The 15,159-nt window shown below is 33.3% G+C and overlaps 1 protein-coding gene across 3 annotated transcripts in view; it reads right to left on the minus strand.

Annotated features, from left to right (window-relative positions):
* The window catches only part of LOC127944172 (beta-catenin-like protein 1), a 30,054-nt gene extending 15,175 nt beyond the window's left edge, over positions 1-14,879 (minus strand). For all 3 annotated transcript variants that reach the window (XM_052539987.1, XM_052539988.1, XM_052539986.1), the window contains exons 1-4: positions 14,715-14,879; positions 9,312-9,372; positions 8,548-8,696; positions 7,195-7,322 (exon numbers count right to left, since the gene is read on the minus strand). In XM_052539987.1, coding sequence (XP_052395947.1) covers positions 7,195-7,322; positions 8,548-8,696; positions 9,312-9,372; positions 14,715-14,854 — 478 coding nt within the window. In that variant the 5' untranslated portion in view covers positions 14,855-14,879. The remainder of the gene's footprint in view (positions 1-7,194; positions 7,323-8,547; positions 8,697-9,311; positions 9,373-14,714) is intronic.
* Positions 14,880-15,159: the final 280 nt, after the last annotated feature.

A 15,159-nucleotide genomic window follows, 5' to 3' on the forward strand; every position in this document is an offset into this window, starting at 1 on the left:
AACATAAAAGGAGAAATTGCTGAAGAACTGGCTGTGACTGCCTCAGATAACTGCTGCAAATGGAAAATAGGATGCTGCTGGAAAAGCTTTAATGAACGTGGAGTGAAGTGTGTGAAGGTCCTATAAAAACACACTAATGAGGAAGCGTTAGAGCGAGTCAAACAAGACATCAGACACAACCACAAATCTGATCTGACGCCTTATTTCCCTTCAATGAGTCAATCATAAAGGACTCAGGGACCGTAAAAGAACACACCGAATACTTTCTTAAGGAATAGTTCACATAAAAATGAACATTTGCACAAAACTTACTTCTTCTCAGGTCATCCGAGTTTGTTTCTTCATCAGATTTGGAGAAATGCAGCATTGCATCAGTGTCTCATCAATGGATGCTTTGCAGTGAATGGGTGCCGTCAGAATGAGAGTCCAAACAGCTGATAAAACGTCTTAATGATGAATTTTGTTTCTTACAAACACAGCGTTTGGCTTCACAAGACATTATCTGATGGACTGGAGTGGTGTGGATTATTGTGATGTTTTTATCAGCTCTCATTCTGACGGCACCCATTCACTGCAGAGCATCCGTTTATGAGACACTGGTGCAATGCAACATTTCTCCAAATCTGATGAAGAAACAAACTCTATTTAAGTCTGAAAATATGAATGCACTTCAGCGTTGTTTGATCTTCTCTTATTCACTGGATGAGCGCTTGATGATGATTATTTTGCACCAAACATTTGACGTCCTCTATAACATTATGTCCATTAGAGTTATTCTTCATCAGGTAAAAAAAAATCAATATTTAAAAGCTGTCTCGCACAAGCACTCAAAATCCATAATCAGACGGCCTTGATAAAACCATTTAATTTGGCCTTGGCCTCCTTCGCCGCTGAATACAGATGAGTTTAAACATCAGTGCGCGTGCATCTCTTAACAAACACATTACGCATGCTAATGCCGCGGGTAAACGGAGGCGACACATTCTTTAACAGACGGCAGAGAGGAAGTGCTCGGTCAGCACTGCGATGTCCAGGGTCTTCAAGGCGACTCTGAGGAGCGTGAGCGGCCACCAGGAGCGAGGGAGGAAAAGTGAACGTTATTAGTGTCTGGGGTGAGGAATACAGCCGCAGGGAGCGGATGAGAGCAGAGAGGTCTGAGATAAGTGTGTTATCTCACAGCTCTGCCGCGGGAAAGCTTTTGTCATCATTACACACAGGAAACAGGACTCGGATACACAGCTACATCACTCATGGAGTGATGTAACAACATGGAGAAAGGCCATTGGCTGGCGAGTCGTGAAAGAGGCGGGACATCCAGAGGGGGCGGTACTCACATTTCACTGCTGGTTATATATGCTCTATATAATTTTGTATGTGACGAATACAAATATTGAATCTTGAATCGCCTAATGAAGGGCTAAATGAAAATTCTAAGAATGGGAAACAGTTTGATTGGACCATTTTAGCTTCGGTAATATACTGTGATTTGTCATTTGAGAGTCATTAACATTTTCACAATTAAAAATACATGCACCCTAAACTGATTTTGTTGTAAAGGTATTTGTAATGAGTATTCATTAAAAATAAATTAATAAATAAATAAATAAATATATATATATGATTAGGGATGGGTATTGTTAAGGTTTTAACGGTATTACTAATCTTACCGATACTGCTTAACGGTCCGGTACTTTAACGGTATTCTTATCGGTACTTTGTGTTGTGTTACTTGGTGTTGTGTTAGGCAGTCGAAAACTTAGCATTTCTCTGTCTGCACATAATGCACTTTTGAAAGATGCTGTGACAGATTGCTTGTGTTTCCGCCTGTGCGTGCGTCGTGCTTGTTGTGGTGTGTGTGTGTGTGTGTGTGTGACTGACAGACAGCCTCGGCGCACATGAGAGATCTCAGAGATCTCACAGACAAAGATCTTAATATGATCACACATTAGAAATGTTTGGTGAGATAAAATGTACACGATAACATTATTAAGCAAAAATACATAGTACATTGATTTTTTCCCTTCCAGTACCAAAAGCAGAACCGATACAGTCAGATCTTACTGATACTACGGTCTTTCATAATTTAGCCCCGGGGTCATTTTAATACCGGGTTTCGGTACCCGTCCCTATTTATGATGAATAATTGTTTTCATAGAATATTTATTTAATAAAATATTTCTCAATTATAATGAATAAAAATGCATTATACACATATGCAAATAATAAATGTATATATATATATAGTTATGATCATAAGTTATGATTTAGAAACTTTAATATAAATAATAATAATAATAATAATAATTAAAAAATATGATTCATAAATAGACTAATTATAAAGTTGAAAAATCTGTTTATAAATGATATCTACAATTATTATATCATAAAGTATCAATTATAATTCATCCAAATACATCAAACATATGCAAATAATTAAACAAAATTAATTCATAAAAGTAAATTATTTATTATTAAAATAAAGTAAATATATTTTTGGAAATATAACTGAAAAATATTTATAATTGAAAATATACATGCAATTAAAAAGTAATGTATATATGATTAACAAAAATATATTTTTTTAAACTGACAAATTGATTTATGAATTAGATTTATAAAAGGAAATATTAATTTATAATTTGTATTTATCAAAATGCATCACACATGCATATAATTAATAAAGAATTAATACATTGTTGAAAAAATATCAATGCCGTCATTTTTTTTTAAAAATGTAAAGTTCTTCATACAAAGCTTCATGCATGTGCCTTCAGCTTCAGCAGACATAACGTACTGCACAACAGAACTGCTTTTACTGTGCTTTAAAATAGTTTTTGTCCTTTTTATAGCTTAACAAACTCAATACTCGCTCACAGAAAAAAGATGCTTGAATAAATGAAAATTTGCATTTTTGGCCGAACACTGTTTCTAAGAGCTTGCTTGGGATTTCAAAACCGTTCTCAAGGACTGAGCAGAAAATAGTCCTACATCTGCACGCTTTGAGAAATAAGACATGAAGAGATACATGATCCTAAACTCTTATATGTGACTACATTACATCTTCTCCTTGGAGAGACGACACAAAAATGTTTTGTTACAGTTGAAGAAAATCCCTGGAAACAAAGCGGATTATCCCAATATCATGGTACGAATCTGCAGCAAAAGAACTGCTCATTTTCAATAATGAATCCATTAGTGAAACCGTTGAGGACGGCGTAACAATGATCCGAATCCACGTTTCATTTCAGACGGGAGAATTAACAGAGCTCTGGAGATCAGCGCAATTACACCGACGCTTTTGATCCAATTTAGCACAACGATTCAAGCACTTCCCGCAATTATTAGAGATTAAAAAGCAGTTAAAAGACAATCAATAGAAATAAATGAAGTGCTGCTGCTCCCCTCCGCCATCAGTTTGGTTCACATTTGGCCAATTTTGAGTCACTGTCGAGACGTCGAAGCAAATGGGTTTGTCTTAAACATTGTCTTACATCTCTCCAAAGAATGATTAGTCTCTGAACGAGAGACATTCGGACAAACCGCTCGAGTAAATGAGTCACAAACAGAAAGTTTTTAGATGCAGGAGTCAGAATCAGGCTTATTAGAGTTATATTACAAAATAAAAAAAATAATAAAATAGCTTTAAATAAAATTAGAAAAAAATCTAATAAAAAAAAAAACTATACATTTTTTTTATAATTGAATTTAACTAAATTTACTAAAATAAATTAATGGCGACCTATACGGACAATAAAAAACACAAAACTAACAAAATAATTAAAATGTTAACTAAAATGAAAAAAAAATAAAAAAATAAAAAAAAAAATAATAAAACTATAATAGTATCTCGATGATACTAAAATAATTGAATTATCCACTAAAAATAATTTTGAAAAAATAATAATGAAACAAAATAAATGGTAATGAAAAAAAAAAATTGTAAAATTGTAAAGTAAAATTGAAATAAAATAAAATGACAAACACAAAAAAAAAACTACAAAAATTAAAAATTAAATATCTAAAAATAAAAACTAAGTTGTATTAATTTTTATTAAAACATTTATTTTGCTTGAAATAAAACAAACATTAACTGAAATAATATATGAAAAAAGCTTACGCTTATTTCTGTTATTCATTTAGTTCAAGTAACTGAAAACTAAAAGTGTACCTTTTGTTCACTAATAAAATATACTAATAAAAATGATAAACTACTACTATTACTACTGAACTACTAAAATCTTAACCAAATAATATAGTGTTTCAATGATAAAATAACTAGCAGGAATTATCCACCAAAAATAAACAATTTATATACAATACATTGTTGCTTGAAATAAAAGGTAAAAAACGATCTTTTCAGCTACACTAATCATTTACAGTTAAATCTGAAATAAAATGCAATGCAAACGTTATAGATAAGGGATAATAACAAACATTTGTAAAAATAAAAAATAAACTATTAAAAGTAGAACCAAAATGAAAACAGAAAATAAAGTAAAAAATAATTATAAATATATAAAAAAATGATGATGGCATCTTAATGGCACTACAAGAGTGTCTTGGGGCATAAAAATAACATTGGTGAAAATGATCCAGGATTATCGGGCCCCTGTCGGGAGTCTCAAATTTATTTTGTGCTAACCTGAGGATATTCATCATCAGCGGCCCCCGAAGCGATGTTTCTGTGACCCTCATCCCAAAACTTAAACACTTCAGAGTGCTTCCCTGAGTCTCAGACACACACACACACACACACTGGAGAAAACAGCCAAACGCTTTCAAGGCGTTTCTAACCGAGTACGTTTCAATTGCTTGATGAGTTCAAAGTTCACGGCGACCGTGAGACAGATGTCCAGCGTGTCACGACTCGCCGGCGTTCACACATCATTAGCTGAAACACATCCTGATCATTTCTCCATTCTTCCGCTCTCCAGCTCAACAACATGCAATTATTCTGCCGAAGCGGCTCTTGTGCTCGAGCTCGTCCCTTCTCTTGGAGTCTGTCAGGACTGTTTACCTGCCGACGGTCCACTTCAGGCCTCCACACAAAAGAAAGACGCCGCTCATTTGTTTGGTGATTAACGCTGCAGAAGTTTAGCTCAAGTTTGAACTTTTTATGCTGTTCTTCCCAGTTCTTTTCAACTATTATCCATCAATAAGAGACTTGCACACAACGCAGTAGGGCAGAAGACATAATGTTGCTTTGCTAAATCTTTCTTGTCTGTTTGCAAACGCAAAGCGTGCTTTCTTATCAGCTAATTACGAATGCTAATGCGAGCGCGTGGTGTAGTCAATACATTTCAGAGAGGGGTTTACAGGGATCCGACTAAACTTCCTCAAGCTTAGCCGTTTAATTACTCAAACTCTCAGTCGTCAAAGCTGGTAATTAATTAAGCGCTGCATCTTCCTTTTGGTGTGAAGAATTAAGATGCTAATCTCATATTTCGCATGACAACGTCATAATAAACGCGTTTCCTTACACAACAAACAAACCAATTTACAAAAATAAAAATGGGTGCAAGTGTTGTTTTTTATTTTCAAGGATAAACAATCACTTTTCTGGACAAATTTGATAAATTGGGACATGCAAATATATTTTACACATATGCAGATTTAAATAATTTAATTTGGGAAAAAATTATATTCAATGATGAGTTTTTAGCTTTTGGTCTATATATGTATAGGAATATAAGCAGGAATTAATTATATTGACATTAAAATAGAAAGAGTTACTTTAAATTGTGATAATATTGTGAGTTTAACAGATTTTTATGTATTTTTTATCAAATAAATGCTTTGATGAGCAGGAGATACTTCTTTCAGAAACATAAAAAATCTTACTGTTCCCAAACTTTTGAACAGTGGTGTTTATTTATTTATTTATTTATGGGAAATGTGCTTAATTGTCATGCAAAAATGGTAAACTGAAAATAAAAATAAAATAAAAATAATAACATACTTAGAACAATATACTTACGGAAATATATATATAAATATATATATATAAAAAAATTTAATTGAGATGTATACATCATCTGAGGCTGAATAAATCATCTTTCCATTGATGTTTGATTTGTTAGAATCAGACAATATTTGATTGAGATGCAACTATTGAAAATCTGGAATCTGAGAGTGCAAAAAAAAAAAAAAAGTGTAGAAAATCGCCTTTAAAAGCGTCTTAATGAATTCTTAGCTATACATATTACCAATCAAAGATTAAGTTTTGATATATTTACCGTAGGAAATGTAAAAAATATCTTCAAGGAACATGATCTTTACTCAATATCCTAATGATTTTTGGCATAATAATTTTAACCCATACTATGTATTTTTGGCTATTGCTACAAATATACCCCAGAGACTGAAGACTGCTTTTAAAAATAAGGTCTAGTTCAGCTTGATTTCAGACAGGACTCTTTCCACACTTTCCAAATGAATCTTACACATTCATATCCGTCAAACTCTCTTACTCTAGTGTGCAAGCGCATGAAACTACAGCAGAAGTGAGATGCATCCTCTCTCTCTCTCTCTCTCTCTCTCTCTCACTCACTCTCTCTCTCTCTCTCTCTCACTCTCAGTCACTCACTCATTCACTCTCTCTCACTCTCTCTCTCTGTCTCATTCACTCACTCACTCACTCTCTCACTCACTCACTCACTCTCTCTCTCTCTCTCACTCTCAGTCACTCACTCATTCACTCTCTCTCACTCTCTCTGTCTCATTCACTCACTCACTCACTCACTCACTCACTCTCTCTCTCGCTCTTACTCTCGCTCTCTCTCTCTCTCTCACTCACTCACTCATTCACTCTCTCTCTCGCTCTCTCTCTCTCTCACTCTCTCTCACTCTCACATTGCAGGTCTCTAATAAGCATTAAGAATAATGTGAGGAGCTTATTTGTATCGCTGTGGCAAAACAATAAGAGCTTCACTCCCCGCAGAATAAACCGCCGGCTGAATAATAGCCCAGAAAATATATAACTGTGAACTCGCCGTCATATTACAAACGCCTGTGTGTGTGTGTGTGTGTGTGTGTGTGTGTGTGTGTGTGTGTGTGTGTTCAGCGCTAATTTAGCAACTCCACCAAACTAAATCCATTTCAAAAAGAATGAAACTAGTGAGAAATAATATTGAACTGGAAACAAAACAGAGCTGCAACAGAGAAAGAGGCATTTACAGGCATAACTCTACAAACTTTCATGCTTCTTGTCCGATATCCCCACTATCTTCATCTTCTTGGGCATCTTCATGAACGGAGAGAATGTGGTCTGTAGATATCTGACCCCTCTGGACCGATCACTGACTCGAGACATCTTCTTCTCCCTGAACACACATATAATGAGAAATATAGCATTGGCACACTTTAAGTACTACAATCAGACTAAACTAAAACTATAAACAAGTAGAAACTACTTAGAAACTATTTAAGGGGAAAAGTTTTTAGAATTTTAGAAATCAGAGCAGTACTTTTTTGGCATCGAAATGAGAAATTTGCATATATATATATATATATATATATATATATATGATTTTATGCATCAAACATTAGTGCACTTTGAGTCAAATTATTTAGTGGTATCAAAAATATACATATAACGCAATATTTTATTATGATGCATAACAAAATAATATAACAATTTGATTATATTGCAACATTAGAAAATATAATATAAATAATATTTAATTTAATTTGTTATTTTATGTAACTATATATGTATTAAACTAAATAACAAATATATTATATTCCACATTAAACTTAAAATAAATGAACAGAATTTCATTATACAATATTATATGGCGCATAAAATATAAAGTTAATATATAATATTACCATTACTTATGACAAAAATAATAATACTAATTGTAATGCATAAATTTACTTAAAATATTAAGAGCAATTTTAATTCATATAATGAAAACCATGATTGCTAATTTTACTAATAAACAAATAGTCTAACCCTAACAACTGTTTTTACTTCTTTTTTTCTGTAATTCTTATAGTTTCTTTTTTTTCTGCAAAGTAATTTGAATTGTTAATAAACAAACCTGCCTTGGCTAAAATTGGACACAAGAGTAAAAGATCTTGGACTTGAAGAAACACAAGCAGAAGCATGTTTTAGAAAAAGAAAACTGATGTTCATTCACAAAGCCTTTGTCTCTTTTTCTTCACTTGACTCATTCGTGAGTTGTTCTAAAGTCTAGGAGGACGCTGTATAAATGTTCTCCTGATCTAAACAGCATGTAGGAGTCTGAAAGGGCTCTGCGGGAGAGGACTGTACAGATGGAAGCTGACTATCATTGCCTCGCTCGAGGGAAATGTAGCTGTCCGTCATACTGGCACTTCCTTCATCCGTCCGCCAATGAAAAACAACAGTTTATCTACACCACGGGAAAACATTTCACGTGTCTAAGAGACGCAGAGAAAACACTGCGAAAATATGGGAATATATATATAATTATAAACATAAATCACATTTAAAACTATTACTTAATAGTGAAACTCAATAAGTTAGGGAGCATAAACTGTAGCTGTCAATCAGAGACAGACCTGAGCATGAGGTTCATGAGCTGAAGCCCCGCCCCCCTGAGGAAACGATCACGATTGGCTGGAAGCATGAGGCAGGAACAGAGCGTGTCAAAAAGATTCTCCATCATTTCCTGTTCCTCCGGCGTGGCTGGATTATGATGCTTTAACACCTGCAAGGAGAATGTTAATAGGATCTCACAAAAAAATTAAATAAAAATTAAAATGCAAGAAATGTAATCAAACAAATAAATAATAAAGCCTTTTATGAAGATTGTCATCAAAATCAAGGATTATCAGTAACCACATAAAAATGTTAATGAATACAATTAAAAACCTTACTTAAAGAGTAACAAAAATTAAATAAAGAAATAGAAATTAATAAAGAAAAACTCAAATTGTCATGAAAATTAAGAATTAACAATAATCTTGTGAAAAAAGTTATAGGATAAAATAATGAAATGCATTTTAAATGAACAGGAAGGAAGGTAGGAAAGATAAAGAAATTACATAACATTTTATCATTTCAATATTTGATAAAAAAAAATACTCATAAAACAATTCAATTACTGCAGTTTGAACAATAATAGGGCCTTATGTTTAATCTTTTATCAAACTCGTTCTCATCAAAAATAGCAGTAATCCAATGAATTTATTACTTTGAAAAGTAGAGTAAAACCAGCAGTGTAGCACTGGCTATAAACTTGAATATAATCCACTGGAGTCTGTAATAAACCCACGCACACAGCCAATCACAGCACAGCAATCCGTCTCTTATTTGTACTCACTGTCATTGATAGCCAGTATTTCACTGCAGTACAGCTTACTGGCATCGAAAGGCATCTTGGCCTGTTTGGGAACACAACAAACACACAATTTGAATGGCTTTGGCAGCAGCGTCCCATTCGATCTGTGTGCCGTCTTCTCTATTGTCAGTGTAATTGCTGGTGTGCTGAAGTCTTCAGGGAGCATTAAGACTGAACAGCATGACGCTCTTATTCCAGCAGCCAGCGGTAAATCTGAGGAGGATTTCACCTCACGTGGATAAAACACATTGTGGATGGTGGCAGCAGGCCTACAGCTCTTATGAAAATCTTAAATCCAGCTCAAAAAATAAAAAAGGTCAAGTTAAATCCGTCATAACGTACAGCCAGCTGACATAAAATATACATCTCATGCTTGACTTTGAACTTAAAGGTGAAGTGTGTAATGTTTTCGATGTCTTTTTCCAGTTTAATGCAGTCATTTCTAAGTAAGCTACTCCGAGTGAAACAAGTGGAAACACTAATGCACTTTTAAAATACTGAATTATTGCTGTATTATTATTTACAGGTTTTGCTTAATTGGCTTTGCTTTGTTTATTATGGTAACTATACATGACTTTGCACGGTCAGCGAGCTGCTTTATAATTTGCATTTATTTTTTCATTCATGCATTCATTTATGCATTTTTGAGGGAAGCTGCAAGTGTGTCATATCTGTGCACGGAATAGCAAAAATAACGACTCTGACACGGTCAAGTTGAACCAATGTAAATAAATGAATAAATACTGTTTACTTGTATATATGTATAAATTATTTAAAATGCATAAGTGCTTAAGTAAATGCAAAAATGAAAAAATAAATAAAAATGCAAACATAATATGCAAAATAAAGTACATAAACAAATGCAAAAATTGCATACATTCTGAAATGCTTCAATAATGATAAATGCCGAAATCATAAAAATAACATTCTAAATAAGAATGCAAAAATACATAAATTCTAAATAAATAAATAAAATAGACAGCCAAAAATTTAATACACAATTAAAATATAATATAAAATAAAATGCATAAATAATCAAAACAGCCAGACTGAGAACAAGCTGTACGTCTGTGCCAAGTTCAGTGGATGTAGTTTGAAAACTCTTTCCCAGTGTTTGGACACATGGTAGAGATTTTAATCAAACTTGTGCCATGTTTGTACAGTTACAGTATATTGGTTTGTCAAGCCAACTTACTAATCAGCCAGACTCAGATTTCATCTATTAGCAGATTACATTCATAAAGAGAACAGCACCAATCAGTGAATGGAGGTGCTAGTGATGTTAACTGAGACGGATGGGTGTCTCACCATCAAACCCTGCTTCTTTACACAGACTGGGACCAAACCCGGCCATGTTCTCGATCACAGCTGCCACAGAAGACAGAGAGATCTGCTGTTACTGTAAGTGCAAGCCTGTCGTGTGTTGTGTTATGACCTAGTTTCTGCAGCGTCTGCTTCACCTAGTTGCTCTGATCACTGATGGAGACACTGCAGTGAGATCAGAAGACGTTCACTCAACACATGAACACATGAACCTCATCACTGATTTAACATCCAGAGCTGAAGGTAAGGACGACCTGATGACCTGAGGTTTGAGCCATGTATTATACATAAGCATTGTGTGCAAAAGAGCGAGTGACCGTCAGGTTTGAATTCTCCTGTTCGATTCTTGTGGATTTTATTACATAAATATGAAATGATAAATATATTCTAATTCTAATTAAATATATTTGTTATATTTTTGTAAATAAATAAATAATAATATTATAACATCTATATTTACAATTTAGTTTAAAGCAAAGTAAAAATGCAGAAATCCAGAATGAAATCCATACATGCATAAATAAATGTACAAAATAAATGCATAAATAAAAATGCATGAACAACTGCATATATAAATACTTAATCGCATAAATAAATGTATTAAAACAAAATGCTTAAACATGAATAAATACTTGAATGAATGCTTTAATGCATAAGCAAATGCATAAATACATAAAATCCCATAAATTAATAAATTAAATCCTGAAATGCTAAATAAATGCAAAAATCCTTAAATGCATAAATATTTTTGCATTTATCATTTTTGATGGTGCATGTAGAAAAATACACATTTTACTTACATATTTTATATCATATTTGTTTTAGATTTTTTATTCATTTTAAACTTATAAAAGCATTTAAAAAAAATAAATGTTATATAAACGTCTTTGGAAATACTATGTGTTTTATTATTAGACATTTGAGTAGGTCATACTAAAATATATATATAATTTTTTTTGTCGAGTTTCTCACTAGAAGCGATCGTTAGTTTGGGGATAAAGCACACGATTCTACTTTTATGGTATATTTGCTGTCCATTTTGGAGCTCGACAGACCCGGTCAACATAATCTACAGCTGTATGGAAAAGAGCTAAAGTTTGGGTGAACTATTGCTTTAATAAGAATATTCTTTGCTTGTGACACCATTTAAAAATAGGTTGCTAAAAAAATATCTTGCTTTCGCCTTAGGCCCTGAGAAAATGTCACCAGCATGAGTTAAAAAAACCTGAACTACAGCCCAGACCAGGAGTAAAAGAAAAACACGGGACACACAAACCGAAGGGAAGCGCGAGCAGAGCGAACAGCTCTATATGACACATCACAAGGGAGTTCGGGACTCATTTGTATTATAAAAGACTCTGAGGACACCTGATAACTCAATCAGAGGCATGATGGGAGAAAATCTCACAGCGGTGAGTGGGAGGAAAAGAGAGCGAGGGTGCGAAATCTCATGAGGAAGGGAAAGAGATTACACAAGAACTGGAACAGCAGAGGAAGACACAGAGGAAATGTGCCGTTTAAATCCATTCAGATAGACCATTTATCTCTCTCTGCAGCTGAACTGGATCTTTCCAGAACCAATCCTGCAAACCCAAGCCATGTGTGGTGTTTCCAACACACATAACACCTTTAAAGTGAACATTTAGGCATTTTCTCCCCTCATTAAATGACATTTGTTTTATTTTAAACATATTCTACCAAAGGTTTGGAATAATTCAGATTTGAATGTTTTTGAAAGAAGTCTCTTAGGCTTTTCAAGGCTTTATTTATTAGATCAAAACTACAGTAAAAGCAGTAATAATGTGATTTTTTTATTTAGAAATTAAAATAGATGCCTTTTATATGAATCTCTGTTAAAGTGTAATTTATTTGTGTGATGCACAGTTGTATTTTCAGCATCATTACTTCGATATCTTTCAGAAATCATGAAAATATACCGATTAGCTGCTCATTAATAATAAATGTTTGTTATTATCAATGATGAGAACAGTTGTGAAAACCGTGATGCATTTATTTAATCATTCTTTGATGAATAAAGAGTTCAAAATAACATTTATTTGCATTAGATATATCTAAATAAATAAATATGTAAATGTATAAATATCTGTACTGTCACTTTAAAACAATTTAATCCATCCATGTTGAATAAAAGCATCATTAAATGTCATATTTTCATTTAGAGGAGGGTAAATCTGAAATCAGGCATTTTCTCTGAAAACAAACAGCTGTGCTCGTGAACATCTGGTTTGGTTGCTACAAAGCGTCTAAAACAACGACAACAATTCTGAATATATTTTAATGTCAAAGCCAGAAAATCCAGTGTTTAGTGGTTACTTGTAGTTTGGTAATGAATAAATAAACCTTATATCAATTATTTGTATTAAATTATTTCTAATTACAAACAATTATTATTTGTTATATGTCCGTGCATTTACATTTATGCATTTGGAAGACGCTTTAATCCAAAGTGACTTACACTATATTCAAGGCACTCATTTTATCAGTTCATGCATTATCAAAAAATAAATAAACCCATGACTCTGGGACTGATAGCATCATACTTCACTGCTTGAGCTACTGGAGTTTTATATATATACACAAATAAAGTATGAAAAAAAGATCTCTGAATATTTTTCAAAGGCAAGCTTGGCAAAGCCAGAGTTCATCTGTCAGCTCTTGTAGTTTGGGAGCTTGGAAACGTGTGCATCTGATGGACACTTTACCATCCCATGAGGCCACAGGAGAGGATTAATGAAAGGCACTGAAGCGCTCAAACTCACCCTGGGAGGTCACATGACAATTCAAATCCTTGATTCTGATTGGTTGAGCTGCGTTCGAAGCTGAATTACTCTACAAACACACACCTTTATTTACTTTTGTCTGTTGCTTGTTCGGTGGAAGAATACTGTTTTTTTTATATCGCTCTGTTTTATTTTGTGAGACCTTATACTATATATGTATATGGAATAACAGTTTAATAAAATCAATAAACCCCGAGAAGCTGTGGTTTACGGTGAATTTATAACAGCTAAAGGGCGTTGTAAACCACGTCTTCTTGGGGCTTACTGTTTTATCACACTACCCATAAGAACACAGTTTTTAATGTTTGTGAAGTAAGTTCAAAATCAAATTTAGTATCTACTTAGAGAATATGCGATAAAATTAGGGAATATTATTACAATTTAAAATAACTGTTTTCTATTGTAATATATTGTAAAATGTAATTTATTCCTGTGATGCGCAGCTGAATTTTCAGCATCATTCCTCCAGTCTTCAGTGTTACATGATTTTCAGAAATCAGAATAATATACTGATTTACTGCACAAGAAACATTTCTGATTATTAACAATGTTGAAAACAGTTGTGCTGCTTCATATTTTTGTGGAGACTATAATACATTTAATTTTTTCTGATTCTTTGATGAACAGAAAGTGCAAAAGAAAAGCGTTTATTTGAAATGGAAATCTTTTGTAACATTACACATGCTTTTACTTGATCAATTTAATGTATTGTATTTATTTTATAAAAATATATTTATTTATTTTTGTTAAATTTTTTACATCTATATTTTAATAGTAAAAAATATGCATTTTATTAAATATACTTTAATGTATATATGTGTATATATATATATATATATATATATATATATATATATATATATATATATATATATATTTCAAGACCTATTTTGTACCCTGTTTGTTGTGCTGCCAGATAAACAGTTATTCAGCTGTGTAAATGCGTTTTCTCGACACAAAAACAAAACGGCAGCAATCAGATGCATGCGGTCCAATCAGCCTGTGATTGTTCACAAGCTCTTCCTGTTTCCTCTGCTCCATCTGACACAAGCAGTGATTGCACAACCCTAACAAAAGTCTCTCTGCTTCTCTCGCAAACGTCAGGCCAAACACGAAGCAGCAGTAATTCATGTCATTTTCTCATAATAATCTCATTGTGCCGCTGGACCATGACCTGCTAATGCTGGTGAATCAGCCTGTAATCTCCTGTAACGCCACTGATGATGTGTATTCTCTGATTACTAAATATATATTTTCTTACCAGAGCGTCGATGAGCACCTCGGCCCCCCCTCGCTCTCGTGAAGCGTGTCGATGTCTGTCAGCTCCTGCAGGAGATCCACCACGATGCTGATATGTGATTCACATTGAGGACTTACTATAACATCAATCATTACAAGCATATTTGAAATAGGGATGCACAATATATATATATATATATATTTTTTTTTTTTTACAGCCAATCTATGTTTTATGTGTGATAAGCAATATATATATATTCACTACTGCTCAAAAGTTTGGGGTCGGTAACTTTCTGTTCATCAAAAAAATCAGAAAAAATAAAATGTATCACAGTTTCTACAAAAATAGTGTGCAGCACAACTGTTTTCAACATTGTTAATAATCAGAAATGTTTCTTGAGCAGCAAATCATCATATTATTCTGATTTCTGAAGATCATGTGACACTGAAGACTGGAGGAATGATGC

The sequence above is a fragment of the Carassius gibelio genome, chromosome A23 (assembly GCF_023724105.1).
Source record: "Carassius gibelio isolate Cgi1373 ecotype wild population from Czech Republic chromosome A23, carGib1.2-hapl.c, whole genome shotgun sequence".
NCBI classification, from domain to species: Eukaryota; Metazoa; Chordata; class Actinopteri; order Cypriniformes; family Cyprinidae; genus Carassius; species Carassius gibelio.